Source organism: Lepidochelys olivacea (genome assembly GCF_965140295.1).
Source record: "Lepidochelys olivacea isolate rLepOli2 genome assembly, chromosome: 3".
NCBI lineage: Eukaryota > Metazoa > Chordata > Testudines > Cheloniidae > Lepidochelys > Lepidochelys olivacea.
Window position 1 is genome coordinate 98,837,114 of NC_140413.1, and position 27,203 is coordinate 98,864,316.

The 27,203-nt window shown below is 40.9% G+C and overlaps 1 protein-coding gene across 11 annotated transcripts in view; it reads right to left on the reverse strand.

Moving 5' to 3' along the window:
* PTPRK (protein tyrosine phosphatase receptor type K) overlaps window positions 1-27,203 on the reverse strand; it is a 581,803-nt gene that overhangs the window by 440,708 nt on the left and 113,892 nt on the right. For all 11 annotated transcript variants that reach the window (XM_084622841.1, XM_084622840.1, XM_084622838.1 and 8 more), the window contains exon 2: window positions 11,711-11,833. In XM_084622841.1, the coding sequence (XP_084478967.1) occupies window positions 11,711-11,833 (123 nt within the window). The remainder of the gene's footprint in view (window positions 1-11,710; window positions 11,834-27,203) is intronic.

Below are 27,203 nucleotides of genomic sequence, written 5' to 3' on the forward strand. Positions count from 1 at the left end.
GTGTGACCTGGAGCATATCACTTAACCTCTCAAGGAACTGAGGTACAATTTGTAAAATAGGAACAATGGGGTCTTGTGTGGATAAATACTATAAATACAGAACCTAGCATCTACAAAACCAATACCTAGTGGAGGGAGGGGGAGGGGAACGACAACAGATGGGCAGAATGAGAATTAAAATTTAAATCCTTATAGTATCAAAAGACCAAAATTTCCTTTTTTATGTAAACTGCACTTCTTACGTATGATTGAAGCATTAACAATACCTAAGGTTTCTTCTCTTAGAGACAGATCCATAGCATTCACAGCAGCTATGCTAGATCATAACTCTTAGATCAATAAAAATCGCTATCTGCACAAGTGACAGGCTGACAGGAAATCGTCCTGATCCCTAAATAAATGGAATTTTACCATACAGAGTTCAGACGCACACTATAACTGTACAGAAACCAGGTACATTATAATTTAGAGCTTCGTACTGAATTACATCAGTAACATCTGACCTTTCCCATTGGATCTCATTCCTCACTTATTTCAATTCTGAACAATACCAGCTAACCTCCTCTACAAGCAAAGAGTTACTCTGCCAAGCTGTGAGAGACAAGCTTGTGGGATCTGCTGTGTCAGAGACGGCAGCCCACATATCCATGTTTATGATCCCTCCAAGATCCAGAACCAACATTTCAAGTAGGTTTTACAAACAGAGTTACAGTACCCTTGCAACTAAGTCATAAATTAATATGCTGACTCTTTGGCTACACAATGACATCACCCTGCTACCAGGCAAATAAAACCCCAAGCAATGGCAGGCATTTTTACAGCTTACCTACTTACTGGTGTTCACACTGACCTCATCTGCAAGAGGTCACCTTTCACATGATGTGTGTGTACAGAGGTGAGAAAGGGGAATAAAAAACTCGGAGGGCAAAGGAAATGAGGATTAAATGAACGTTCCTGATCTGACAACACTCCGCTACAGACACAGTTATCTTAATAACGGCCTCTTTAACAGATCTCAATACCGTTAATGGATAACAATACACAAGTTTAAAATCTGACTGGTCTCCAAATACACTTGCTTCATTAGCCCACAGTCAGTGAAAGAAAAAGTTACTTCATTTTTAACTGTTACCAGTTTAATCCAAGTGTGGTTCTGCGCAGTTGTGCAGCTCTATTACAGCAGCTGTGTGTACCGTTAAAAAAACATTAGTCAATGCTGCATCAGCACCGACCAGCAGCAAAAGCATAACAAAGGAATATAAAATTACACACTGAACAGCCAAAAAGGAAAGCGCTTGAAAAAAATCACTATTTAAGTAGACAGTAAAATTTCAGATACTGTATTATACAAGAAAAAGATTCATTAATTTTAATATTTCCTCTCTTTGCCCCTTGATTTTGTTGACTTTAATGGGATTCCTGATTTTAAAAAATTAAACAGAATTTACCCTCTTTATTCCTTCTACCCACCTATCTACTGTTTGTTACCCTCACTTCTTTTGAATGTTGTCTTAAAATAGGTTGCTGGTTCTTTGGGTTATTATGCAGTGTGTAATCCTATGCATTTGTACAGCAATTAACAGTGAGGCTCAGATACTCCTTGGGAGCCCTGGGCACAACCGCAATAGGATCACAACACAACACGTTATATAGAAATACACCCATCTTCTGTGGGAGTTTATTTAGTGATTATGGTTATATATTGTAAAAACAGAATATGAAATATTCATAACTAGCAATTCACTTTCATTGAATATTCCATGAAAATGACCTTAAGTCCACCCTTGCAAAATTAACAACCAACCACTAGCCTGGAGCCTAACCTTGCTAGCTATAGGGGACATACTTGCACTGTGCCATGCTGCCAAAGGCCACACTCCCCCATAACTGAAAGAAAACAGTTGTCTACTATAAGAATAATAGACCTGAACTCCTCTCCAAAAGCCTCGACCGGGGTGTGGTGGAGAAACAGGACTGGCTGTGTGATTGGCAACTTAACAAATCCTGCCTCTGGAGCAGGTTCTAAAGTCAGGGAATGTCTACACTTGCCTCCGGAGCAATCGATCCAGCAGGGGTTGATTTATCACGTTTAGTGAAGATGCGATAAATTGACCGCCGAGCGCTCTCCTGTCGACTCCGGTACTCCACCAGAGCAAGAAACATAGGTGGAGGCGATGGGGGAGCGTCAGCAATCAACCTACCACAGTGAAAACACCGCGGTAAGTAGATCTAAGTATGCCGCCTTCAGCTACATTAGTCACATAACTGAAGTTGCGTAACTTAGATCGACACCTCCCCCTCGCGTAGGCCAGGCCTCAAAGTAGACCCTGCATGGTGCTTCTACTTCTATATAGCAGAGGGGCTCCAGCTCAACATAGCAGCTTGTTACAATAGTGGTAATTCAGCACAGGGAGAGGGGAAAATCTCAGATAACCGGGTCCCCAAACAAGGAGGAGCTTTGTAACTCCAATATCTGGAAATCTTACTGCACACGACATTTCAATAGAAGGTTGATTGACAACACAGTTAATACATTTTAAAAGTGTAAATTAACATCTCTTGTATTTGTTATAGTTCCTTTGCATTCCTGGCTTCACGCCACTCTTTTCTGGTATGAAATCATGGTGCAAGTTGTCTCCAATGTGTTTCCCCGTTTCCTTCGTTGTCTCTACATTATTTTATCTTCTCCCCTATATTTTCTTCCACTTTTCTTTCCCAAACTCACTCAGATACTGTACTTCTCTTTTCTAACTTTTCCACCTAGGAGTCAGGAGAACAAAACATACTAGCAAACGCTGAATACAAAATGGTGAAAGGTTATTTGTCCAGGAGCAACACTCCAGTAAGAAACTCACCTCCATTCTCAGCCTGTTGGGAAAGCACTGAGATTCCACCCAGCTGCTCTACCTCAACCTTGCCTGAGGGATTCTAGCCTGCATAACAGACTTTGGCAACTAGGTATCTGATAAACTTGAAGCCCCCATTACTCTAGGGGAGAAGATTTATGTTGTTCCTCCTACCTCACAAAGGCTCATATTCTACTGCTCTATTCCTTCTCTAGCCTGTTCCTGACCAAGTTGCTCCAGTGACCCTCCTCACTCTTTCCTGATACTTATAGCTATTCCCAAGCAGTGACAGACTGAATCTGAGGCCATAGCTTCAATGCTGCTGTCAGGAGTCTGAGTAGCAACAGTGAATATTGACTAGGATTGGTCATTTTTCACCTTGCTGCACTGGAACTCTTTACCTGCAGCAATTGGATTTTTCAAGCCCTACCTTAAATTACCACCCAAGAAACTGAAATAATAGGGGACATCTTCTATTAAAAGATGGAGCAGAACTGGGGATATTTGAAGAGGAGGTGTGTGTGTGGGGCGGGGGGTGCCTTTTAAAAGACTACCTACTTCAAGTTGCATTTTGCACAGATTCTACTGTTACTTTGTTTGAATAGGTCCTAGCCAATTCCCAGCCTAACAGATTTAAGATTTAATCAATGTCAGCGCAATACATGTCTGTGCATGAACATCAGAGGAAAATAAAGTTTCAATACCAAATCAGCAACTTGGTAATCCATACTCAACCACAAAGGTAATGTTCAACTAAAGGATATCCGTGACCTTCCAAAAAAAAAAAACAAAAAACAAAAAAACCCCAAGCAGTTAAGCTTCCATTCTGTATCCACAAAGGTTTGTGCACTGGGAGCCAACTGCCAAGAGAGCTAAGTACAGTGAGCCAGCAATTCTGCCAGTAATATCCAAGCACTTTTAACAGTTTCTGCTAGCTTTATTTCTTGTAACTTTCTAGGGAGAGGATAATCTGGTTGTTTCACTGGAAGTGAAAGTAGCAAGTAGATTAGTCCATCTGGAGACATGATTGTTTCTATTACTAAAAATCTTCAGGGTATTTACTACTCCAATATCTACACTTCGAGAAAAATCAGGTTTATTCAAACTCCACACAAAGCAAGATATTTCAGTTCACTCTACATTATCTGTAAGGCCTTCTATAACACCTGCCCACTTCATTATTCTCAAGCACATTAAAACTCAGTACGGAGGTAGTATGCTATGCTGACTTCCCAATCCTACTGTGCATCTGAAACATCAAGTTATAAACTGGGTGCTCTTTATTTACAAGGAATGGGGCAATAAGTTGATGAACAAGCTGTATTAGGCCAGCCTGTTAATAGATGAATAAGTATATGTTTAGTAGGGCCTAGGTTTTTATCTGATAGACATTCGTTTCCTGTATTAACAAGGCAGTTTAATATTAAAAATGCCACTACCAAATACTACAAAGATGCGATAATCATTAATGATTCTGTTACAACATAAAAATGCCCATCATTTTAGAAGCCTAGCAAAACATATTTCCTGATCAAGCTCCCTGAAGTTAACAAGGGATGAATGCAGCATGGCACCTTTGCACTTCAGCAAGGACCACTGTTGACAGGCTATTCTCTTAGCCCCACAAAGCTATCGTGTATTAACATGATCAGCGCACATACTGTGTACTACATACAATATAAAATATAAACATGTATATTTACATATTAATGTATACATACGTTGTTTTGTTTGGGGATACTTTCTGGGGTAAGGTGCAGGTGGGGAGGCTGAAAATGGTAAAGAAACCAAAAATTCACCAAAGTAGCTTACAAAAAGCATGTCCCCTTTCCTTTCAATACACAATTGAGAGAGAGAAGAAAATAGACAACAAAATTTCTTAACCCTCCAGCACATGAATTTGTTGGGTTTGATTCTTTTTTAACAGTTAAAAGACCAAGGCAAATATCATACAATAAAACTTCTAGATTTAAGCTACTGTCTTCCCTAAGGCATCTCTCACCTAAATGGATCAGCAAATAAAACTCTCAAAGTTTCTCTGATCCCCTACCCCTAAATGGCCAATTCAAACCATTAGCAGCAAAATCATAGCAAGAACACAGCACTCAATTGCTCAGCTGTCTGTAAAAGTTTTAGAGTGTTCCATTTAAATCCTGCTCTCCTGTAGTACAAAGAGCATGTTGGCACATCTTTTCTCAATCAGTGTCTCTAAGGAAGGGCTTCGTATTTCATGACGCTGTTAGCATTCTCTCCCCTCTTCAAAAGCTGCAAAATGTGCAATTTTCTTCATAGAACTTCTATTTCTTGGTTGATATTTTTCTACTTTTCAGAGCAGCAACTTGAGCCATTTCCCTTCACCCTTCCACACATCGACACAATTTGGTCTTATTCACAGCCGGCTGAAATTAAGCTTCACCTATATAAATCCCCACAAAACTGCACTTTATGAAAGTAAAAGGAGAGACTAGAAATTAAATCTACACCCCTGCCCACCTGGGTCTGCATCTTAGCCATAGCCCCTTCTTGCTACTTGTAAATTGTGTTAGGTGTGCCCACGTAAACATGGATCGCATGGCCCTTCTGCTCCCATATCTCCATCAATACACTTCCTGTGGGCCAATGAAGAGACTGATTCTGGGCTATGCAGCTGGTCCAGAGGCTCTCCCTTACACCAGTGGTTTGCCCTCTAAGCACCCCAATGCAGGGTGTAAGTGGCATGCAACTGGCCCCCCACCCAGGATGAATTTTGTTCAGTGTGAATACCAAAGCATTATTTATATGGATAATTAAAAGCGTTCAGAAATTTAGACATCTGTGTCAAATAAGTGACCTTTCCACTGTTTAGTAATTCATATCTTCAACTCTTACCAACTTGTGTTGTAGCTTTTAGCCATGGAGCTAGTGGCTGGTCTGCATCAGAATCAGCCATGTATGTTTTGGGTTGGAAGCAGGAGGGTGCAGCATTGTTTTTCTAATTTAGGGTGACGGTGCAAGGTCATAACTAATTTCTGCAGCGTTCTTCACAGGAAGAAGAAATTTTGTTTCTCTGGATCAGATATTGATTTTAAGGCACATGTAAAAAAGGTGTCGGAATAGTACCTGAAATCCTTCCTATACTTTGCCTCTTTCTTCTTTCTAAAAGTATACTTTATTTCAGGACTTGGACGTTAATATTAGCTCATTTTCCCCCACGTTTCTTGAAAACTAGTTCCACAACATTAGAACTTATCCAAACCAGACACATTACGTTTCTGAAAGACCAGGCACAAGAAGAAGCTCATCTCACCACACCATTCCTGCCCACTACAATTTAGATATTCTTCAGATAGCATTTGTACCCGGTGGGGAAAATAGCCCTTACATTAAAAACCAACCCTCATTAAGTGGTTCCCCTCGAGCAGTCCATTCCAGGCTCTCACTCACTGACCCTGCATTGCCTCTCAGTGCGTCTGCTCTTAATGGGCAGCACAAATGTGGTAAATGAACTTTCTTCTTTAGACTAAGGGTAAATGCACCAATAGATATAATAATATGGAAAGAAACACACCCCTGTCCCCAGTTCGCTATGGAATATGTCCCCAACCATATTATTAAAAGAGCACCATTGTTCATGAATCATTATACAAAAAAAGACATAATGAGCACAAGGTGTATCTAATTGTCCCCTAGGAGTGACTAGGGGAATAGTCTACATCCAGAAATCAGATTCCATCTTCCCACTCATGGCTCTTAACGTTTCTAATGTATACTTTAATTATACAGCTGATGGTGATATATACGTTCCTAAGAGTTCACCTAGATAGACGAGTAGAAAATATTTGCTTTAATAGCTATAAAAAGACCTATAAAAAAGGTAGATCAAACAAAAACAGCACCCCATCTTTCTTACCCTATTTTAAATGAGTACAAGTCAGTTTACAATTTGCCCCCTGCATTTCACAGAATTCTCTCTTAATATTCCATCCCCATTTTCAACCCAACTTCATGCAGCTGCACTTATGCAAATGAAGCAAGACATTACACAAAAAATGCAATAGTTCAGCTGCACTGAAAAATGCTTACATTCTCAATGCTTTACTGTCAAAATTATCCCACCCATATTTTGAGCTGTGTAAAACCTACAATGGAGACCTTTACACTGCATATCACTAAGCCATTTAATTTTGTAAGGTGTAATCCTGATGACTCAAATGCAGCCCAGACTGTTTAAGTATACTGATCTTTGCAATCATAGCAATAACCCACATTTGACTGTACCACAATTAAATTCTGTTTATGCCTATATTTTCACCAATTACCAGCCTTCTCGCTCAACTATTACAGTATTATAGGTGTGATATTCAAATAGTAGTTATCCTACATAAGGATACAGATTGCAAGCAGAAAGGGATAACTGGACATTGACCATATTAGATAATGTTTCCATTGATATTAATGATAAAGTCCAGATTCCTTATCATGCAAACTGTAGCTCAAACAATTTACAAGTTTAATCTTGAAAACTGCAGGTGACCACCTCCTGCAACTATTCCCCTTACATTGAATAAAATGGTATATATGCTGCATATATGATTTTCCCATAATAGAAACAACAGACTTTTCCCTTTGATCATAATTTGAAAAATGCAGTTTAGATCAATATAGAAAAACATGTCTGAAGCTGCATTACTCATTCAAAAGAGGTTGTTATATCTGGTGTGACGGTAGCAAATACCACAGTTAAGGTTGCAAAATACTTTCCATTATTACCTGTTTTCACATGCTCATAACATTCCAAAACATTTGCCTATGGGCCTGAAATTTTCCATGCTTGATGACTATCCGGTGGAAAGCTTTTTGTAAAGTTTGACTAAAATCTCTTCCGCCATTTGAATTATGGAAGAGGGAAAAAACCAAAAAATCCTCTTTCTTCCCCCAACCACCTTAAACAATGGTAGAAGTTTGAAAGTTGAGATTTGGCCTGGAGATAATCCTCACTAAATATTTTGGTCTTTGCATAGTTTCAAAAAATGTTTTATTTTGAGAAAGTTAGGAGGACTTAAAACTGCACACTAAGCATGTGCAATATTCTTTTTTCAGGTATCAAAGCCTTAAACAAGCACCCGCTAAAGTAGCCAAGAATAGCTGTGTGGGATTTAGCGACAATATGAAAAATAAGGTACCCTTCCACCAAACCCACAGAGCAGCTCCATGAGGAGTACTTCAGCCAATGGTTATAGCTTTATTATACCCTAAAGAGTTGAAGAGCGTGGGAGGATCGGAGCATCACTAGATTCTCTGCTCCTAGCCGAGCTCCATCATGAAGCAAGAAAGCTGTGCATGCAACCCCATCACCGTACAGAGTAGTGGGCTGGTTATTACCCTTCAGAGAGATCCATGGCACATGAAGAGCTACAGAAAAGCAGGGATTTTTCAAACATAAAGAGCAGAAGGTTAACTTTATTTGCACTCACTCTCCTCTTGTTGCTTCATTATTTTACCTCTCCAAAGTTGGATGGCTGCTGGAAGAGAACATCCAGGGAAGCCTGACAGGGTGCTACCAGCTGCTCTCCACTCCGTGGTTTCAACCACTGTTGGGAGGATGCTTCTGCAATGCTGACAAGAGCGAGGCAATTTCCGCGCCCCTACCGCATTTCCTCTTCCTTGCCCTGCTGGCAGCTGCTGCTCTTCCACCCACTGGAGCTGGCTGCCTTCTTTTGGCTGAATAGTTTATCCACTGCAAAATTAAACTTCTGGCCAATCAAAAATATTTGCAAATTTGGGTCAAATTTAATGAATAGTTTTGGCCAAAAAAGATTTCAAGACAGCCAAACCATTCCATGGTTACTTTCTCAACTTTTCATTTCAAAAAGATGTTCTATTTCAAACCTTAGATTTATTTTTAAAACAAGAGTACACACACCTGGAAATAAAATGAAAGATGCGGAAAAAAAACATTTAGAATCAAAAGCAATCGTTTGTTGTACCCAAATTTTTGTTCTACCTGCAACCTGAAATTCTTTCAGTGTTCATTTCAGTGAGAAAAACAAAACAAAACATCCAAAACAATTTGTTTTTCTGGGTTTTTCAGTTAGGCCACCAAACTGAAAAACCAGTTAATTGCTCATTTCTCCCACCCACTGCCACTGATGGTCAGAGACCACGGCATGAGAGAAAATAAAGAAGTCCTTGGAACTCAGTGGCTATTTTTTGTACTGCTAGTGTTTACAAGCTGAGCAGCATGACAACCAGATGCAGTGAGAATCACAGTCACTTCTCCACCTCTCCGGTATAGCTCCATAGACTGGGAGCCATCATTTGAACTAAAGTTTATTTCCTCTCTTTCCATCTCCCCTGTACTTCCGACCTGTAGCCCAGGCAAACTGGGTTTGCAAAGCACCTTCTTTCCCACTTAGCTGTTCATCCAGGATAAGGATACAATGAGGGGAGGGAGTTAGCTTCTTTTAGCCATGTTATTGAACCAGACCCTCCTGCTGCTCCTGTGAACAGCAACTTCAGCCAGCTGGTAGATAAGTTCTCTGTTCCTTGCACCACTCCACCCCACACTTGCATTTGACTTCCCACTCTTTACCAAAGTGTCTACTTCACTCTACTTTAATTCTGACTCTTCATACCACTATATTCTTCTTATATCAACCCAGTAATTAAACCCTCAATCCCCCTTAATCTTGTAACACTCGCTTATTTTGATGGTAGTTATTGTGATGGGGGCACCTAATCATTAAAAACATTACTGAAAAAAATCAAACTCATTTTACATGTGTCAAAAAGGTCTCAAGGCAGTCACCTATTTTCTAGAAACCTAAGCCAAATTTAACTGGTGATATGGGTGAAAGAAAGTTGTTCGGTCACATTAGCCACACTCAATATTTATGAGCGATCTGTTATTACATATTCTTGGTACTTTTAGTTCTTGTCTTTAAAAAGGACGTAACATTTAAAACATTCCACAGAGATGTAAAACAACGAACGTATGACAAACTGACACTGTGGCAGGGGCTTGGGTATTCAGAAATAGTTCAATTATAAATACCTTAAGAATATCATAGGAAGTCCCACTGCACAGTAAAACCCTAATCCTAATGTTCCAGTTCATTTCAAACTTGAAACAGTTTGAGTGTAGGACTTCCGATGTTGTACAGATCTTTTAAAAATCAGAACCACTTAATTCTAGTGTATGCCTTCTGATCAGATTGCAAAGTAAATTTATTGGAGAGCCAGCATTTGAAACTGGGTTCTGATTTCCAAAAACCATCTGTAGATTTTTAAACATCTAACATACTAAACTGTGGCTTTGTGTAACTCAGAGTCTTGCCTGCATGTGTATGATCACACTGTTTTGTGATACACCCCTCACCCTTCAGTGTGCAAAGACCTGATCATTTGATTAAATAAAGGGAGTTTTAACATGTTTAAGTGGGGAAAAAAATACTTCTAAATCTTATATGACATTTGGACAGGAAACTACACTCCACACAATGGGAATGCAGTGGGTGAATTAATTGGTCTGTCACGAAACTGAACAGACATCAGGTGTCAGGTTAGGGAGCAAAGAGTCAAACTTGTTGAAAATTGTATGGATGACATGTTATTTAGGGAGACACAAGAGCTATCTTGTCCTTCAGACTCTTTCAAAACCTAGCTATTTAAACTGCCATATGAACACATATTATGAGTAATATAATTCCACACCATTTTAAAAGGCTAAATATTTGCAATCGTACAACATGAACCTGAGAATAGACAACCGACTTCAAGCCTTATTCTTTGGGACTACTTTGGACACTAACAAAAACACCATCAGCAACGAATGCTGTCTTAAGAACCAACTTCTACCCCTCCTATATGCAGATATGCATCATCATCACACATTTTGTTAAATCAGCTATGGAACTTGCTCAACACATCAGCCAATTTAACAAGATTTGGGCATGGTAACATGCACCCATAGTGAAACAGCAGATGCCTAACTAGCCACTAGTTACGGGGTAAAAATTACATATACTCTCTAACAACCATTAACACATAACAAGCAATAAATGAAGGGGGAAGAAATGGTAAAAGGGTTATGTTGCTTTCAAATGGCAAGGTTCCTTCTCTTCCCCACATGCATAAATGGAAGCTATGTTAGCTACAAATAGAGTGGCAATGACCTTTTCTCCTCCTCTGCATGATTAATTACTTAATGTCCTATTAATTGGAAAATGTAGTTAAATTTCAAATGCTTTCATTTTCTTTACATATCATCCTGTCTGGGAAGCACCGATTAAGCTGTTCATCAAAGGTGAGCACACAAGGTCATCTATGCTGTACCTCTTCAGTTATTCATTACCTGTCCTCAGTAGTAATTAACAATGGAAATATTTCCATAAATCACCTTTCTGATTATCCCCAGATGAGCAGTCAGTTTTCTCCAAGCGTCTTTTTCTCGCCTTTCAATATTATCTAATGATTCAGTCTAAATATATCAGATGTCATTTAAAATGTAAAATTTTGTTATGTTTCTTTTGAATACGACAGAGTTAGCAGAAGCTGGTTAAGTTCTTGTGTGTATTTAAAAGGAAGACTGAACAAACAGATTTACTGACATTTGAAGGGGTATATCTGTAAAGTGCTTCCACGGGTTCTGGCTGTGTAATGCTCATTAGAATAATCAGGAGTCCACCCAGCTAAAATCATGACCAGCACTTAAAAGATCTACCTATTATTTTTGTCTAAAGCAGGCTTGTGTGTTATCTAGTTTTAAGGGAAGTTCAAGGGCTGTAACCTCATTTTAAGGAAACTTCAAAATTCTCAACACAACGAAGTAACGCAAGCCACAAATCCTTCCCTTCAACTTGTACCATCACCACTGTGGCTCTCACCTTGAGGCATCTCAGGTGGCAAATAGTGAGGTTCTTGAGCACTGACATGTACCCAATCAAAGTCATCATATAGGTCTTGATGGTAATCACAGGGCCCCAGGCCATCATCAAAAGTGCATCCCCCTAAAAGAAAGAAAGCCAGACATTTCATTAGTTACAAATGCTACATTTATTTAAAACAAAAATCCTTTCAAATTCAAACAGAGGTGTTCCTTCTAGGCACATCTGCCACAGAGCCCATACAGCCTACAACATAGTTCACAAGCTTTTATGTGCAGAGCTAAAAATCTCAAGTCTCTCATCCATCAATGTTATTCTCTTTAAATTTTCTCTGCTTTCCACAGCCAAATTCCCTCAACAGCTCATTCTACAGGAGCCGGAAATCACAGATTGAGCTACTGAAGTCAAAGTAGAACCTGATTCAGTGTTTGCATAAAAAGTGACATGTTATCTAGACTGAGGGGGAAAAAAAATATAAAGCAATGAACAAGGCTAACAGTAAAGGTGCAATCAACAACTTCTTTGATGCACTGACAGCCTACTCAGTCCAACCAGTGAATAAAACGTATCGATGGAGCTCACGCAGAGGGAAAGGAAAGAGCAGAGGAAAGAGAAAGCACTCTGACAGTATAATTACAGTCACTGAGAATTGAAATAATATTTTGATTTCTTCAAAGTTGATTTGACGCTCTTACTTTATTAACCAACCCAGCCTAACAACACAAATTGAAGGCTCTTTTTCAGGGTCATTAATAATGGATCTAAAATCTTTATCCAGTGCCCATCACCAGAACAACAGGAACTGTAAGGGGCAGGGACAAAGGGAAGGAGCAGGGAGGGAGGGTTTAAAAAAAAACCAAAAACCAAAAACCAAAGTTTGCAGCACGATAAAAATCTACTGTTTGGTAATGGTAAATGTTTGATAAAAATCTAATGTTTAACACGTTTTCAAATCTTCTCCTTCACTTATGAAGATAAAGGTGAAAAAGGTGAGAGTGTGGTAAGAAAGAGGGAAGACGAGAGGAGAGATGAAGGATGGAGTCACAAGAAAGAGTAGAGGATAAAAGGGACTTCAGGGGAGGAGAGGTATTTTTCACAATAGGAACAACAGATGCCACGCACGTAGTTCTGCAGCAGCTGTTATCTCCATCCATGGTAAACAATCCTTGGATTTGCTGCTTTGCTTTGAAAATGGGAGGCAAGATCAGGACAGATAATCTTTATCTCCAAGAAATAGTGAGACTGTAAACACAGTGCATGACCATCTTTATACTGAAAGAAGCTTATAATCCATTAGAGAAGCCATAGGGACCTAGGAAGAAGGTTATAAAAGTATCTGGCAGTTGAAAATAAGTTGGAGGTATTTAAGGGGTGAACTCATATCTGCCTCATTGGCTTCCGAGGGTATGTCTACACAGGGATAAAGCAGTCACAGCTAGCCCAGGTCAGCTGACTCAGGCTGCCTGACTAAAAATCACTAAAAATTGCTGGAGCCTGAGCTCTGGATTCCTCCACCCTCCCAGGGTCCCGAGCATCGACAACGATTTTTCAGCCCCAGAGCCCAAGCCCCGTGAGCCTGAGTCAACTGACCCAGGCCAGCCATGGGTTGTTTATCCCTGTTTCGGCGTAGCCTGAATCAGTACATTCATATGATTAACAATTCTTACTGTTGCAAACACAACATTATTCTTCCCTGCTGTTAAAGAATAAACTAGAGGCAATATCTAACAGGCCACAGAGTCTGTGTTAAGAATTTCACATACAATACTGAAAATGGGACCTGATGCTGTGAATTAAAAACTCTGCTTCCGTTTATGGTAAATTCAGGATTATCTGAAAAATGTGTCATTTCCATTCCATCTCAATGGCATCCTCCCATGTGCTTGTTTTTTTGTGTTTATTTTTCCTGGAGAAAGAAAGGAGTGCAAACCAACCTCACTACTACTGCATGTGCAACACAAAAATAGCCTAGGAGTAGAGCTGGTTGGGGGAAAAAAAATTGGGAGAAGGGGGTGGAGCTTCCTGCAGGAAACTTGACTTTTCATCAGAAAAACTGAAAAATCCAATGTTTTTGGCCCACCAGTGAAAATTTTTGGCTGGAGAGTTTGATGAAAAGCAAAGATTTTCCCACAGAAAGCAAAACACTTTTGGCAAAAATATTTGTGTTTTGGCAAAATCAATTTTCCACTTTTAAACAGTTTTGATAGAAAAAGCTTTCAACCCAATCCCTACCCCGGGATGCCAGGCTTCCTTCTGTTCTACCTGTTATGCTTTTGTTTAAAAAGTGTCAGTCAGTTAACAAGTGAGTGGAAGCAATACTACATAATGACGACTCATTTAAGAGAGCACTTTGCAAATACCTAGAGTCTCAAAATTATTTGTCAAAATTCCTTGCAAACAACAAATACATTTCAAGACATTGGTTGGTTTGTAGTCGATATTATCCACACAAAAATCTCTGCTAGTTGTATTTGTTATGTCATACCTTCCTTACATACACACATCTTCCTGGACATTAGTCTTACCCACCCTAGGACTATCACCATGCTAGTGACAACCATGTTTGCAAGTGTTTGTTTTAACAAGGGCAAACAGTCTTCCTGGAATCTTAAGAATTGTCTGTTGGACCCACATTATAAAACCATAATATCAGAGTAGGCAGTGAACAGAGGAGTTTTGGTCTGTCACACAGTTTAGCCAACTTGACACCCCCCAACCCCCACAAAAATTCCTTTCTGTATCTGTCAATAAAACCACGCTAGGACTCTGCTTGTGCCAACAGTTACTAAATACTGTTTCACCCAGTGTGGACAGCACCAATGACGTAGATAAAATGCAGTAAGAAGACATCATCTACTGACAACCTAAACTGGAATTCATTCCCTTGTCTGACAGGTTGGACTGCCTTGTCCACAAATCTGAATTCAGCTCCATTTCCATCTGAGTGAAACCTTATAGATATATTACGCTTTTCATGCATCACTTTGACAATATGAACACACCAACAAAAAACACAGAGTAAAATTTGATATTCTGCACCGAGTTGATTGCTATGCCTGTGTCACTGTCAGGGATGGCAAAGCACAAAAGGAGAAATGTTTGTGTGTCAAAGAAACACTAATTGTATGCAGTGTTGTTGTAGCCATGTTAGTCCCAGGATATTAGAGAAAAAAGTGGGTGAGGTAATATCTTTTACTGGACCTGAAGAAGAGCTCTGTGTAAGCTTGAACACTTCTTTCTCTCACCAACAAAAGTTGGTCCAATAAAAAAATATTATGTCACCCACCTTGTCTCTCTAAAGAAACATTAATACCTTTTAAAGTTCTTCTCCAGTGTCCTATTACCAACAAGATAGCTTTCTAATTAGCATCTCATGATAATACCATAAAGTCTTAAAACAAATCTTATCCTTTCATTTAACTTCCAATAGACTGCTGTGATCATTCTACAGCAAAAAAGAACATTTCCATAGACATTTAATTGATAAATGAATAGCAGCTTCCCTTAAAGCTAAGTTATCATTGTCTACTGTCACAGCACCAAAATGACGTACTGCTTTGAAGCACATGCCTTGAGGGCACCCATTACCCTTTTTAATGGTTTATGTGCCCTCGGTATATAAATTTAAACTACCAATGGATATCACATTGACTCATTTGGAAGATGAATGATCTTAATTGCTGTCCTTCAGACCTGCTATTAATTTTAGGTATCAGGATTCTGATTAGCAATAACAACAAGTGTCTCAATACACAAACAATACAGACTTTGTCATTTTTGCACATCACTGTAGCATCAGCAAAGCCAGTACGTACACATTTATCATATACACATGAAAGAAAAGTTATCAGAATGGATCATCAACCTGCTATAAAATCCACTTTATATAAAGAGCTGCCATACCAAAAGGGGAAGAGCTCCATCTCAGCTCATATGCTGCGTCTAACAGTGACCAATACGTGTTTCAGAGGAAAACAAAGTAGAAGTCAAGTGCACATATACAATAACGCATTATACCACCTCCATAAGGTAAAGTAGAAATTATTGCCCTGTTCCTGCAGGTCACCTTCTATGACCTAAAGCACGGGTCTCAAACTCAAATGACTGTGAGGGCCACATGAGGACTAGTGCATTGGCCCGAGGGCCGCATCACTGACACCGCCCCCCCTCACTGCCCCTGGCCCCGCCCCTGCCCCGCCTCTTCCCTGCCCCCATTCCAACCCTTTCCCCAAAGTCCCCACCCCAACTCTGCCCCCAGGGGGTGCAGGAAGGGTACGGAGTGCGGCAGGGAGCTCAGGGCAGGGGTGCGGGGTGCAGGATGTGGCAGGAGACTCAGAGCATGGGATTGGGGTGCAGGGTGCAGCAGGGGGTTCAGGGTGCGGGATCTGGGGTGGCAGCGGCATGCATCGGGGCCATGGCAGGCTCCCTGCTTGCCTGCCCTGGCCCCCAGCCCCTGAGCCACTCTGCTCCGGAAAGCAGCCAAAACCATGTCCTGTGGCCCGGGGGAGGGGGGGAGCGAGGGCACAGGGCTCCGTGCGCTGCCTTGCCGGTCCTCCAGGTACCTCCCCGGAAGCTGCCATTGGCTGCGGTTCCCCGTTCCCGGCCAATGGGAGATGCGGGAGGCACTGCCTGGAAGCTATGGCAACGGACAGAGCCCTCTGCCCCCCCCCACGCCCACCCGGGCCACAGGGACGTTGTGCCAGCTGCTTCAGAGAGCAGCACGGGGCTCGCAGGGGGCAATCCCGCGGGTCGCATTGGCCCGCGAGTTGTAGTTTGCCCACCCCGGCCTGGAGGTAGGCCGCGGGCGGGCTGCTTGGCAGGCCGCAGGAAATAGCCCTGAGGGCCGCATGTTTGAGACCCCTGACCTAAAGTATGGCCAAGACACTACAAACAGAGATCTGCCCCTCTCTGTTTATTAATCAAGCACTTAGACACTATTAAAGTAACTACAGAAACTAAAAGACCTACCTGTCTAAAACATTGTGATGAAATAACAGGTGGTCTACTTGAGGGTGTGGTGAAGGGTAACAAGGAAGCCCTCAGTTGTGGAACACTATTTATAGTCATTGATAAGATACACCTTTACCCCGATAACACGCTGTCCTCGGGAGCCAAAAAAATCTTACCGCATTATAGGTGAAACTGCGTTATATCGAACTTGCTTTGATCCACCGGAGCGGCAGCCCTGCCCCCCCGGAGCACTGCTTTACCGTGTTATATCTGAATTAGTGTTATATCGTGTAGCGTTATATTGGGGTAGAGGTGTATATTGATACATTTAAACCCATTCCAGCACAACTGCTAATATAAGTGAAAAGTGTGCTATAGGCATGAGGCTCTCAGCTTTCCCCACAGCATGGACCACCATCTTCCAATTCAGTAATACAAATCACTTTTCCACCCATTTCTGGTAACAGCAACTGCTTGCACAGAAAAGTGGAAATATTTAACATATTCCTACTTTGTTTTCAGCTGCTAAATCACATGAAAAGAAACCGGACAAAAAATGACATGTGATCAGCCAGCTCTCTACTGGCTCCATGGATTAGGAACAGAGCTGTGTGTTCAGGGTACAACACTACCTATTGATCTCCAGTAGCCTGAAGCTATCACATTCCTTCCATTGCTGCAGAGGTATATGCCACAATTCACTCATCGTTATTACCCTGGGTCTGAATCAACTCACCCATACGGAGGCCAGGGATGAACTATGAGTGTTAGTTCCAATGCCTCTGCTCAAGTCCTAGGCACTTCAGAGACACATAGCACTTGTACTCAGAGGTCATTGGAACCATCTACATCTACCAACCAGGCCTATTCTGGATTTCTAATAAGATATAGGTGTACTTACTGGATTTCTAAAATGGTACCTGGGATCAAGACACAGACAGTGGCAATGGAAACTTATGCTAGCTGGCTCGGACTGCAAATTCTTTGAGATAGGGACTTTCTCTACTTTTCTGTTTGCATAGCATATAGCACAAGAGAGTCCCAAATCGTAATGAAGGTCTCTGAGCACTACTGTTATGTAAATATTTAATTAGCATAATGAGCCCAAGATGGAGATGCATTCCAAATGACCAGAGGGACTGAGGAAGAGAGCGCGCCACTGACTCCCCCAACCAGAAAGGTGTAAGCTAACCCTTGGTTACTACTATGATGTATTAAGACCATGCACATTACTTTAGAAACCAGTAAGGATTCCTAGACTGAAATAATAAGAGTATGTGGAGCAGGACACAATTCTTCATGGTTTTTAAAACATCCTTCCATCTGCCTGGGGTAACACCATCAATTTGGGCTTGAATAGGGACTGGGAGTGGCTGGCTCACTACAAAAACAATTTTCCTTCTCTTGGTATTGACGCCTCCTCATCAGTTATTGGGAATGACCACATCCACCCTGACTGAATTGTCCTTCAACATTGGTTCTCCACTTGTAAGGTAATTCCCATCTCTTTATGTGCCAATATAAATGTATGACTGTATCTGGAATTTTCACTCCATTCATCTGAAGAAGTGGGTTTTTTACCCATGAAAGCTTATGCACAAACAAATCTGTTAGTCTTTAAGGTGCCACCGGACTCCTCATTGTTTTTGTGGATACAGACTAACACGGCTACCCACTGATACTTAGTGTTTCAGAGGCAATCATTGCAGTGGAATATTTACATCCCACAGAAACCTAACAAATCAACTGTTCTTTGAAGCTAAAGGGAAAAAAAAGGCATGTAAACGTTTTCATTACTAACTTTAGCTAGAATTTGGATCTGAACTATTTTCCTTTTTAAAGAAAATTGTTGGCTCAGATTGTCTTCATTGGAGCTTCATCCACTGCATGTCCAGTTTTCATTTATAAAAAATGGAGAACCTTAAGTTATAAGGAAAGGTTAGACAAATATATTAAGCTCTACTATGCAGGATGCCCATCTTAGCCATGTTATTGGGACACGAGAAAGTTATACTAAACTTAATGGCGTTTCATACTCCAATTTGCAGATCTCCTATAAAAGTGATTTAGAGACAGGGAAGATAGACTAATAGTTAAAAGAAAATCAGAACTTTAAAAGTTGTGATGAAGTTTCTGTTGAACTTTCTTGATGTGTTTCGTGACCGTCTTATTTTCAGCTAGCAACCATTTACTGGAACAGGTTATGGCATATAAACAGACAATAAGCAGACAAAGAAATGAATAAAGATTTAATAAAGAAGCCATATTTAATGGCTTATCATATATTGTGCAACAACCTAATCACTCTGTGGTATAATGTAGCCAACAAGTTTCATTCATAATTTATGAGTCTTTCAGCCCATGATCCTCAGGGGGAGATTAATATATATATATTAGTGGAATCTGCAGAATAAATTTATTGAAAGAAAATTCCAGTCTGAAGACATATTTACACTCCATTTAGTTCACTTTGAAAGCCACTCAAAGTCGCATTTCAAAACGTCTATTATATGACAGGTTTCAGAGTAGCAGTCGTGTTAGTCTGTATCTGCAAAAAGAAAAAGGAGAACTTGTGGAACCTTAGAGACTAACATTTATTTGAGCATAAGCTTTCGTGAGCTACAGCTCACTATATTGGATGCATTCAGTGGAAAATACAGTGGGGAGATCTATATACACAGAGAACATGAAACAATGGGTGTTACCATACACACTGTAACCAGAGTGATCAGGTAAGGTGAGCTATTACCAGCAGGAGAGCGGGGGGGAGGGGGGGAAGCCTTTTGTAGTGATAATCAAGGAGGGCCATTCCAGCAGTTGACAAGAACATCTGAGGAACAGTGGGGGTGGAGGGGCAAATAGTTTTACTTTGTGAAATGACCCATCCACTACCAGTCTTTATTCAAGCCTAAGTTAATTGTATCCAGTTTGCAAATTAATTCGAATTCAGCAGTCTCTCATCGGAGTCTGTTTTTGAAGTTTTTTTGTTGATGAATTGCCACTTTTAGGTCTGGAATCGAGTGACCAAAGAGACTGATGTGTTCTCCGACTAGTTTTTGAATGTTATAATTCTTGATGTCTGATTTGTGTCCATTAATTCTTTTACGTAGAGACTGTCCAGTTTGACCAATGTACATGGCAGAGGGGCATTGCTGGCACATGATGGCATATATCACATTGGTAGACGTACAGGTGAACAAGCCTCTGATAGTGTGGCTGATGTGATCAGGCCCTATGGTAGTGACCCCTGAATAAATATGAGGACACAGTTGGCAACGGGCTTTGTTGCAAGGATAGGTTCCGGGGTTAGTGGTTCTGTTGTGTGGTTGCTGGTGAGTATTTGCTTCAGGTTCAGGGACTGTCTGTAAGCAAGGACTGGCCTGTCTCCCAAGATCTGTGAGAGTGATGGGTCATCCTTCAGGATAGGTTGTAGATCCTTGATGATGAGTTGGAGAGGCTTTAGTTGGGGGCTGAAGGTGATGGCTAGCGGCATTCTGTTATTGTCTTGGGCCTGTCCTGTAGTAGGTAACTTCTGGGTACTCTTCTGGCTCTGTCAATCTGGTTCTTCACTTCAGCAAGTGGGTACTGGAATTGTAAGAATGCTTGATAGAGATCTTGTAGGTGTTTGTCTCTGTCTGAGGGGTTGGAGCAAATGCGGTTGTATCGTAGAGCTTGGCTGTAGACAATGGATCATGTGGTGTGGTCTGGATGAAAGCTGGAGGTATGTAGGTAGGAATAGCGGTCAGTAGGTTTCCGGTATAGGGTGGTGTTCATGTGACCATTGCTTATTAGCACCGTAGTGTCCAGGAAGTGGATCTCTTGTGCAGACTGGTCCAGGCTGAGGTTGATGTTGGGATGGAAATTGTTGAAATCACAGTGGAATTCCTCAAGGGCTTCTTTTCCATGGGTTGAGATGATGAAGATGTCATCATTGTAGAGCAAGTAGAGTAGGGGCATTAGGGGATGAAAGCTAAGGAAGCGTTGTTCTAAGTCAGCCATAAAAATGTTGGCACACAGACTCCAACGAGAATCTGCTGAATTGAAATTAATTTGCAAACTGGATACAACTAACTTAGGCTTGAATAAAGACTGGGAGTGGATGGGTCATTACACAAAGTAAAACTATTTCCCCATGTTTATTCCCCACCCCCACCGTTCCTCAGATGTTCTTGTCAACTGCTGGAAATGGCCCACCTTGATTATCACTACAAAAGGTTCCCTACCCCCACCCCCCGCTCTCCTGCTGGTAATAGCTCATCTTACCTGATCACTCTGGTTACAGTGTGTATGGTAACACCCATTGTTTCATGTTCTCTGTGTATATAGATCTCCCCACTGTATTTTCCACTGAATGCATCCAATATAGTGAGCTGTAGCTCACGAAAGCTTATGCTCAAATAAATGTTAGTCTCTAAGGTGCCACAAGAACTCCTTTTCTTTTTATTATATGACAGATTCCCATAGTGCTCTACTCCACCCTATCTTTCTAGGAAGCCCATATGGTTGCAATATCTTGCACAGCTACTCAATGAATGCAGTCAAAAACTTAGGTGACATATATTAAGTTCAAGACTAATTTCCCTTGTAGGAAACCTATCTAGATCATCTCAAGGTAAAGATGTAAACACACTATCTTTTTGGTCTAAAGCCTGCTTGCTCATTTCAGTTTTTCCATGACCAACATGATTCTATTCAATAATATACTGCATAACACTTTTCTAAGTATTGAAAGTAATGTTATTTCTTGCCAGTTATCAAAAAACAGTTGGCTGCTTTTCTTCAGTAATTTACAGATCACACCTTTCTTCCAATTCTCAAGGCAGAGTTCTCTCACTCTCAGACTGTATTACAAAGTTTATGTACCACATGCACTATCACATCCTCACCAGATTTAAGCAGTTCAGCCGTGATCTTATCTTGACCAGGAGCTTTGCTGTTTTTTAGCTGCTTACTTGCTTTCTCTATTTCTGCTTCTGAAATTTCTAGCAGTTTAATTCTTCACCTCCATCAGGAGGAACTGTTGGCTCTGGTTGGTGGAGTACTTCATTAAAATGTTCTCACCATCATTCCTTTTGTTCTACTTCCACTATTAATCTTCCATATTTCACTTTTATGATACCACTGACTCGGAAACATTGATGAGAACTGCTTACACAACTGAAACAGTTTCTTAGAGCTGCCTCTCACAGAAGGTTCTTCGGCTTTTCTCATTTTTTTGGTCAAGTCATTCTCTCTTATCTTTACAAAATAACTTTTGCCTCTCTCTACATACTCCTAATGCAGCATGAATTGTTTTTCATACTGTCTCTTTTGAGCTTCCTTTGCTTTAAAGGCTCTTCTTTTCTCAATTTCCATGTATGGGGTTGTAACCACTCTTTGTTCCTTGATCCTCTTGGTCTAAGTGAAGTTGTCTGGTGGGAAGTTGTGACATCTCTAAAGTGAGCTCTGGATTCATGGGTGAGTTTCTTCACATCAAATACCATCTCTCTTTTCTTGTTAGCTTGTCTTTTTAGCTTTATTCTAACTATTCAATGACCAGACTTCCTACATCAGCACTTGTAAAAGATTTTGTATGCAGCAGCAATCTTCTTCACTGCCTACTTATGGAAATGTAATCCAATTGTTTCTCAGTAATTCCATCATTTGGCTTCCGTGTTAGTTTGTGTTTCCCTGCAATGAGGGAAAAGTGCCCCCTGCCCCATGCACAGGTTATACATGCTGCACAATTCAATGAATCTTTCACCTTTGTCCATACACCCCTCAAATTCCATTTTTACCCATGAAATGTTTGTATCTAAGGTTGTCATTACAAAGTTGGGCATTCATATAACTCATAATGAGACCAACACCATTAGCATAAACCTGGTTTAATACATCTTGCAACTTAGTGTAGAATGCATCTTTTTCTTGCTTCTCATGATTGTTGGTATGTGTGTAACACTAGATAATAGTTATTTTGGCATGATTTGTAATGAAACGTGCTTTTATAATTCGTGAGTTGACTGGTTCCTATTCCTGTAGAAGTTATGTTGTCTTTGTGTCAAACTTCCTTGTGAATGTCATCTTGAATTCCTCAATAGAGTACTGTGATATTGTCTACATGGAATCTTCAGCATCCAGTCGATCTCATGTTGCTCACGCCTAAAATATTAATACTGAACCAAGTCATTTCTTTAACTACATGCTCAGTTTTCCAGTGTAAAACATAGCTCTCACATTCCAGCACCAGACTGTAGTTTTGGTGTTAGGACCTCTTGTATCAGGCAATGAACTCCCTCATGGTTTTGATCCACCATCTTCACATTGTTGGGGTATGTATGGGTTAAGTAAAGATCTGGGAAGCTGCTACTGTGCTGACATGGCATTAGGGGACAAAGGCATTAGACGACTGTAGTTTTTTGTTTAATAAATAAGTTGCCATATTTTGCCCTTCCCTGTTGCTTGTAAGAATTGATAAGTGTTGCAGTTGCATAAGAAATGTGGGGATCTAAAGGACACCTGTTAGGTAAAGCAGTGTTATCTCCTCCTCCCTTCCTTTCCCAGCTATATAAACAAGCCCTGGCTTATGGCCCTTTCCTCCCTCCTCTGAGAATTGCTGGCCAAGGAGATTTATGGCAATAAATTCTTGCAAAGACATATTTCTTCAAGGTAAAAATGTGTGTAATGCTATGAGCAATAGATGGATGTGGGTTTACTAACAGTGGGTGTTTCTATTACTTAATAAGGGGTTTTGGGGTGTTGTAATGGATGTAGGCATGTACATACTAACCTAAACAAAAGGAGTGTGCTGTAATTAATTCAGTGCTTACTGGACAATTGGGTCCAGGGGAACAAGTACCACAATAAAGAAGCCCATCTTCTCAAATCCACCTCTGGGTCAGCCTGTTCTTCCAACACACATCTCCATGCAAACTCATCTATTAATGTCTCAGTTATTCTGAAAGGCCATAGAATCATAGAATATCAGGGTTGGAATGGACCTCAGGAGGTCATCTAGTCCAACCCCCTGCTCAAAGCAGGACCGATCCCCAACTAAATCATCCCAGCCAGGGCTTTGTCAAGCCTGACCTTAAAAACTTTAAGGAAGGAGATTCCATCACCTCCATAGGTAACACATTCCAGTGTTTCACCACCCTCATAGTGAAAAAGTTTTTCCTAATATCCAACCTAAATCTCCCCCACTGCAACTTGAGACCATTACTCCTTGTTCTGTCATCTGCTACCACTGAGAACAGTCTAGAGCCATCCTCTTTGGAACCCCCTTTCAGGTAGCTGAAAGCAGCTATCAAATTCTCCCTCATTCTTCTCTTCCGTAGACTAAACATCCCCAGTTCCCTCAGCCTCTCCTCATAACTCATGTGTTCCAGTCCCCTAATCGTTTTTGTTGCCCTTCGCTGGACTCTTTCCAATTTCTCCACATCCTTCTTGTAGTGTGGGGCCCAAAACTGGACACAGTACTCCAGATGAGGCCTCACCAGTGTCGAATAGAGGGGAACGATCATGTCCCTCGATCTGCTGGCAATGCCCCTACTTATCAGCCCAAAATGCCATTGGCCTTCTTGGCAACAACGGCACACTGTTGACTCATATCCAGCTTCTCATCCACTGATAACCCCTAGGTCCTTTTCTTCAGAACTGCTGCCTAGCCGTTCGGTCCCTAGTCTGTAGTGGTGCATGGCATTCTTCCGTCCTAAGTGCAGGACTCTGCACTTGTCCTTGTTGAACCTCATCAGATTTCGTTTGGCCCAATCCTCCAATTTGTCTAGCTCCCTCTGTATCCTATCCCTACCTTCCAGCGTATCTACCTCTCCTCCCAGTTTAGTGTCATCTGCAAACTTGCTGAGGGTGCAATCCACACAATCCTCCAGATCATTTATGAAGATATTGAACAAAACCGGCCCCAGGACCGACCCTTGGGGCACCCCACTTGATACCAGCTGCCAACTAGACATGGAGCCATTGATCACTACCTGTTGAGCCCGACAATCTTGACAGTTTTTTATCCACCTTATAGTCCATTAATCCAGCCCATACTACTTTAACTTCCTGGCAAGAATACTGTGGGAGACAGTGTCAAAAGCTTTGCTAAAGTTAAGGAACATGATTTCCTTCTAAATGTGTAACTGAAATAGACTCTTACTTTTTTTTTTTCTCCCCACATGGACAGGTAGTTAGCCTGACTCCCAGCCATAGGCCCATACCTCCTGATTCAATGTATTCATAGAGAATCACTATGGAAGATGTTACAATAATATGGGCTTAGAAAGGTAGTTTCACTGATCAAGATGCTGCAGAAAGATTCAAAATGCTGTGCGAGTATAGACAGTGGACAGACCAATTGGTTTGGTACAATCACCTAAGTACAGAAGGGTTGCATCACCCCTTTTCTGCATTGTGATAGATCACGTGATGCAAAGAAAAGAAGATACAGGAATTATGTGGAGTAAAGGGAAAAGTTCAAGATCCTGACTTTGCAAATGACATTTTTCTGTTGGACATACGACAATGCCACGAAAAAGACCACTATCAATGTTATACATGAGGCTGCCAAAGTAGGACGAAGGATCAGCCAAAAGAAAATGAAAGTCTTGATCGTTGAAGAGGAGTCAGCAATGATGGCATGTACTTGTTTGATAGTGAAGAATACTACGTGGTTAACAAGTCTGCGTATCTTAGAAGCACAATCAGTGCTGATGACCAAGGTGGAAGCAAGAACTTTGGGAAGGCAAGTGGAGCTTTTCTGAGACCCGGAAATATTTGGAAAAATATGGAGATTCACACAAGAACCAAGATAAAGTTATACTCTGTTACTATGATACCCACATTTTTATATGCTTCTGAAACTAGGCAAATGTTAGAAGCCCACAACAGGAATGTTGAATGTATTCCATTAGAGATGCTAGCGGAAACTTAAGTTACTTCATCCTTCCTGCAGACACCAACATTGACGTGATACGAAGGACTGGCCAACAGATTGTAGAAACAACAAGTCAAAAAAGAAGGCTGAAATGGTTTGAGCATGTTGTACAGAGGTCAAAAACTATTTCTAGACAAGCCCTTGACACGATACTACTTGATGGAAGATGGAAAAAGAGGAAGACAACAGATAACATACAAAAATTGAGAAAGATGTTGCTGTCATGGAAACAGACTATAATGAAGTTAGGTAACACTTGTATGACAGAAGTGGAAACACTAGGCTGTCTCATGTGCCACAAGGCACAAGAGCATCTAATCTACTGCACCCACTTCAGACCCACTGGTTTATTTTCGCAGCTGCTTCTGCCACAGGTCAGACAGAAAAGAAACAAGACATTTCTATGTATGAAAATAGCTCTCAGAAAAGTGAGATTTTTTTTTTCGTCTTCAAGAAAAGAAATGAATTTTAACATATCCAAGTCTTGGTTCCATATTCAAAAAAAGAGACCGTTCCGCCACATACATCATTGTATCAAACTAAAAATATTTTAAGTAAATAAAAATATAAAACCAGATTGGACTTTTACTGCCCATTGCCACAAAGGATGCTGGAGCATTTAACACAAACAGTTTTCAGAGTATGAGAAAGTTCTGAGAGAATTGCATCATGTCTAGAGAAGAAAATAGGAATTTAATAATTCTGCCATTTTTGTAGAAGCTATCTCATTTTATAAGCACAATCAAAATAAATGTGGCACAAAAGGATAATTTTCCATGACCGTAAAACTGAGTTCAAGAATGAATGCCCAGTCCAAATGGAGTACAGGTCAAATTATACAAACCTTCTAGTTACAGTCATCTCTATCAAGAAATAGTTCCCTTTGAAGTGGTCACATTTGTTTCACTATTCCAAAACAACAGGTTTCAGAGTAGCAGCCGTGTTAGTCTGTATTCGCAAAAAGAAAAGGAGTACTTGTGGCATCCGATGAAGTGAGCTGTAGCTCACGAAAGCTTATGCTCAAATAAATTTGTTAGTCTCTAAGGTGCCACAAGTACTCCTTTTCTTTATTCCAAAATAGAACAAGTAAGGTATGGATGTTGTGAACAATAAAATGCTTTTGAAGCATGGCTCTACTGAAAAGTAACTGAAAGAGGTGTGGTGGGGTTTCACACCTAAGGTCTTAATGATTTTCAGATCAAATGTGTCAAGTAATATATTTTATATATAAAAATATAAACTATCTGCTAACTTAACCTAGAATCTTAAAGTCACATGAGTTTTCATATTCCTACATATCACCACAAGTATAAATTCAGAAGGTCAACTTATACCTTTAGTTAGACCTGTGCAATCTAGGGTTGCCAACTTTCTAACTGCAGAAAACTGAACACCCTAGCCCCGCCCCTGCTCACTACATTTCCCCTCCCTTAGTGGCTCACTCTCCCCCACCCTCACTCACTTTCACTGGGCTGGGACAGGGGCTTCGAGGGGATGCGGGCTCTAGGGTGGAGCTGCGGGGGGGGGGGGGGGTTGGAGTGCAGGGGGAGGCTCCAGGCTGCAGCTGAGGGATTTGGAATGTGGGAGGGGCTGCAGGTTGAGGCAGGGGGTTGGCTTGTGGGAAGG